Source organism: Setaria viridis, chromosome 3 (assembly GCF_005286985.2).
Source record: "Setaria viridis chromosome 3, Setaria_viridis_v4.0, whole genome shotgun sequence".
Taxonomy (NCBI): Eukaryota; Viridiplantae; Streptophyta; class Magnoliopsida; order Poales; family Poaceae; genus Setaria; species Setaria viridis.
In genome coordinates this window covers 43,071,264-43,076,380 of record NC_048265.2, presented here as the reverse complement: position 1 = coordinate 43,076,380, position 5,117 = coordinate 43,071,264, and the positions used below count along the sequence as shown (strand labels likewise).

The 5,117-nt window shown below is 46.2% G+C and overlaps 1 protein-coding gene across 1 annotated transcript; it reads right to left on the bottom strand.

Moving 5' to 3' along the window:
- Positions 1–274: 274 nt before the first annotated feature.
- Positions 275–2,333, bottom strand: LOC117847253 (cytochrome P450 76M5). Its single transcript, XM_034728424.2, has 2 exons — positions 752–2,333; positions 275–614 (listed from the first exon to the last, which is right to left on the bottom strand). The coding sequence occupies exon 1, from the start codon at positions 2,267–2,269 to the stop codon at positions 767–769; it is 1,503 nt and encodes a 500-aa protein (XP_034584315.1). The 5' UTR covers positions 2,270–2,333; the 3' UTR covers positions 275–614; positions 752–766.
- Positions 2,334–5,117: the final 2,784 nt, after the last annotated feature.

The window sequence follows — 5,117 nt, the reverse complement described above, 5'->3', positions numbered from 1 at the left end:
TAAAATTAGAAATTTTTAATTACTAATAGGATTTTCCACACTGGTGTTAATCCCAAAAAACAAAAAACTACTATTTTGAACATGAAAAATATTAAGAAATATTAGCTATAATAAATTCCACAATTATGCCTTCAGTATACAATGTACCTCTAATTTAATATTTGAAGACTTTTGATGATCCAAAATACTGCAAATATTTAATATTTTGACCATGAAAAAATAATTTATGAATTTGTGTTTGTTTTATTTGATCCAAATTGTACAAATAGTATCGTTAATCGTAGAAATACCACATAATTGTTTGAATTGTACAAAATACATTACAATAGTTCGTCACATGACCACATAATTAATACCACGTAATATAATGGTTCTAAACCTACTCATCATTATTCAATGAACATTGATAATCTTCTTCTTGAAGAACGTCCCTTGGTCATGATCGCGGTGTAAGTACGGAGCATCTTCTTTGGATAATAGGATGCTGGTGTCAACCTCAACTGAGAATGGAGAAAGTTCATCGAACTGATCAAAATCTTCCAACTTGATTTACATATCTTGTGTACTCTGGGTGCCGTTGATTTACATATCTTCCCACCGCACGTGCACGTCCACTAGTTATACATAAAATGATACAAGTAATGCAATCACCTCCATACTTTCAGGAAATATCACTATCGAGCATCAATCATACGCTAGAAACAAGAAACATTTCGCTGCAACAACGGACACCATTTGCAGTACAATATACCTTATTTGGTGCCTGCTAGGTAATTGCGACGGGCACGGCCTTGAGAGGGACGGCCAGGACATTGCCAGTTGTAAACCTTTCGCTGACGTCCAGCTGCTCGCCCGCCATGCCCTCCGGCAACCTCCACTCGAACGCGTGCAGCAGCGACGCCAGCAGGTGTGGCACGACGCGCTCCGCCATGGGCATACCGGGGCACTGCCTCCGTCCATACCCGAACGGGAAGAACTCGAATTCCTTCCCCTTGTAGTCCACCTCCGCCGCCTTGCCCAAGAAGCGCTCCGGCATGAACCTGTCCGGCTCGTCCCACACCGCCGTGTCCCGCATGATCGCCCACACGTTGACGAAGACCGTGCAGCCCTTGGGCACGGCGTAGCCGCAGACCTCGACGCCGTCCTCCACGGCCTTGTGGGGCACCAGCAGCGGCGCCACCGGGTGCAGCCGCATGGATTCCTTGAACACGGCCTGGAGGTACGGCAGGCCCGCCACGTCCGGCTCCTCGATGGTCTCCTTGCCGCCCAGAGCTCCGGCGATCTCCGCGCGCAACCTGGCCATGGCGCTCGGGTTGCGGAGCAGCTCGGCCATCGCCCACTCCACCGTGATCGTGATCGTGTCGCCGCCGGTGAAGAAGACCTCGAACACGATGGCCTTCACGGTGTCGCGGTCGATCTTGCCCGTGGACATGAGATCCAGGAGCACCTGGAGGAAGTCGTCGCCGTGCCTGCCGTCGGCGTTCTCGGCCAGCCTGCGCTCGATTATGCCGTCCAAGATGCGGTAGATCTCCCCCAGGTGCCAGGCCGCCGCGCGGCGCCGCCCCTGCAGGTCGAGCCGCCGCAGGAAGGGGAGGAGGTCGGAGACGTTGGGCTTCGTCATCAGGTCGGCTATGTTCTCCACGTGCTCCCGTATCCCGTGCGCCGACTCGCCGGTGGCGTCCACGTCCACCACGTCGACGGAGAAGAATGTGCTCGACACGAGGTTGATCATGCCGCCGTACAGCGCCCTGCCGACGTCCACCTCCCGCCCGGCGCGCGCGCGGATGTGTGCGACCAGGTCCCGCACCTTGCGCTCCCGGACGCCGCGCGCCGCCGCGAGGCTCCGCGGCGAGAAGACGTGCGCCGCCAGGATGCCGCGCTGCAGCTTCCACAGCGGGTCCGAGCTGGCCATGTTGATCAGGGAGCGGTCGGCCCACCCGAGCGCGTGGACGGCGTCGACGGTGTAGCGGCCCGTGAGGCGCCGGTCGTGCCTGGTGAAGGCCTCCCTCGCGGCTTCCCGGGAGGAGATGGCCACGGCCGGGACGGGGCCGAGCTGGAGGCGCATGACGGGGCCGTGGGTGCGCGCCAGCCGCGCGAGCGCGTGGTGGAGGTTGCCTCGCAGGTCGAGCGCGTTGCCAATGATCGGGAGCGGCCGGGGGCCCGGCGGCAGCCGGCCGGAGCCTCGACGGCGGCTGAGGATGGCCAGGTAGTAGAGGAGCGAGACGGCGCCGGCGAGCGTTGCCCAGAGCAACCAGACCTCGTGCTCCATCTTTTCTGGGGCCTGGTTTTCCTGCTGATCAGGCCAAGCCCATACGCGTTCATATATAGCGCTTTGCAGTAGAATTTTAGTAGTTTTTGTTTTCCCATTTTTGTCTCCATGAGCCAAAGTCGTAGGAGCTTAGTTATGTTATCCCTTTTCCAAAGAATGAGTTAGTCTATAGTACTGTTTGCTTTTAATTTGAGATGTACAAGTAATCATCCGGGCATCTTTCGGTGTTATTCCGTAGAATCTTGTGTGTTCATATAATCCAAATAGAGCCGTAGGTGCTTATATTATTCTTCGAGATGTAGAAGGGCGGCATTTCTCAGATAATGACGACTTCTGGTGTTGGAAACTTATACTATTATCATAGTCCAGCTGAGTCGTGGTCACAGGTAACCACAAAATTTAACAAATCTGAAAACGGCATTATTAGTTGTCCAAATCCGACAGGAAGGCACGTAATTTGTACAACTCCATGATAACTTGATTGCCGCAAGATGACTTATATTATTCACGCTCAAGACCGCACGTACATTTTAGCAATGCCATTTATCATAGTATGAGAAAGAGAAACCAAGAGGACTTAGGGCCTTCGTTTTTAACTGGGCAATCTCCGGGATGACGTCGACCCTTCTTCTATTTGTGCCATCATCATTTGCTCACAAAGAGCAAAAGGGGTGTGCAACAAACATTTCACACGTGTAGATAGACCTGGTCCCCTGAAAACCCAAGTGAATTTTAGCTGACCTGGCATGCAGAATAACACATCAATGAAGGGATCTTTTTTCAGCACAAACGAACAAGTTGAGGACTAGAGATGTCTACATCTTTGTTCCTTTTAGCCCATCAAACCTACAAAGTTGATGGCCACAAATACAGGACAGGACAACTTGCAATGCACAGCTCCCACAATATACTTCCAAGCCGCGCACCTGCAGTACAGTGCGGCCGCTCACCTAAGCAATCATAAGTAAAACAAAGTTCATTTAATGGAATAGAAAGTTGCTGCAAAATATTCTTCAGCTTGGTTTGTAAAGTTCGAGATCAGTAAAGTATGTCCGTGGTAAAGAAAACGACCACAGAGGTCACCAACATCTCATTGCTAACAAAAGGAAACTGGAACATCCACCGTATCTATGCGCTTTCTGGCCTGCTATAGCATAGCACAAATAGTGAAAAAAAAAACAGCATAATGCGTCACTCAATTGTCCGCCTCTCCCTCAACATGTACCTCCTTCACTGCCAGGGGTTCATACAAGGCAGGCTCAAAGCCAGCGGCTTTCCTCGCTTCTGTATTGAAGGGGGCTTCAGGGCTCCCCTAAAATATTCTCTAACAATCCTATGGAAAGTCCGAATGACTGCTGCTTCATCTTTGTCTACATTGTTGCATGGAGAGAGAGGGAGCGGGTTCGGGTGAAACAGGTCGAGTTGGGTTTGAAAGGATCCGGCCCGATAAGGATTTTGGGGTTGTGTTATTTTCCGGAATATAATTTCTAGTGCAAAACAAACCCAGAATAATTCTAGATATTGTTTTTAAAGCACAAAAAATATGCAGAAAATCCTAAAAATTCCATGAAAAATCCTAGAGATAGTTTGGGACATCAGGAGTCCAAATAAAACACTTGGAGCTCATGAAAAGAATTTTAGAGCCTTTTAATAAATAGATTTATCTCTAGAAAATTGAGAATAAATTCCAAAAAAGCTGAAAAATTCTCAGAAGAACCTGGTCGTCGTCTAAACGCATTCTAAAACATTTGCACTCAATAAACACCAAGATGCATCGGCATGAATGCAACACACATAGAACTAGTTTATTTAATTGAAAAAAACAATCAATTATTTTTCTTATACAAAATTTCCTATCAAGAAAATAAATATTGGGAAAAATTTTAAAATCATGAGATAATCATTGTTTAATTGTTCTTTCAAATCACATCCTGAAATCCAAAAATTTCAGGGTGTGACATTATTATATTTTCAGTTTACAAATTATTAACCATGATAAAATTCAAGAAAATTTGAAGGAGTTGATGAGACATAATAAACATAGACTACACCATGGGGGGACCATTGCAAGTAATGTTCTGAAGACCTCATATTAAAACATGTTACTAATTATTTTTTTGAGCAAAACCTGTGGGGGAGTTCCCCATAGCACTTCATTTTCAAAAAAATAAGGGAGGCAAAAGTATAGGACATACTTACAAAGGAGGGGGAGAAAGAGAAAGGAGGGTGAGGGAGGGGGTGATTAGGTTACAACACTGACTCTAGCCATTAAATAAAAATAGCGTTGAATTTCTAGTAATAAACGATCCTTCTTCCCTATTTAGTGTGCCGCCATGAGCGTTGAAAAAGTTCTTTGCTCGCAATGGCCAATCAAGAGTTGCTGGCACGATTCCTCTTGCTATTAGATCATCTTCTATCCTCTACCATTTGAGCATCGCCGTCTTATAACCTCATTGGCTAAGATGATGAAAGTGTTTCTTTTTGTGTGCATTATCTTTGGCATTTCGAGCTCGCCTTTTAGCATCTTCCAACAACTTGTATTGCTTGATTAATAATACTCCAATTGTGATTGACTGTTAATTAATAATTACTCTATACACCTTTTCATACACATTCATAGCCATTCGTCTATGAACCACGCTTAGTTTTCACATGACGTGCTAGAAAATTGTCACAAAATTCAAAAACATCTGGGCATCGGTATTGTAGGCACTAATAATCATAGCCATTTGTCTATTATATTTTTAAAAAAATTACCCACTGCTATTATTGTGAAAATATTCTAATGGCATATGTGGCTAATTTTTATAATAGAATATGTGGTTAATTTTTTTAAAAATATAATAAA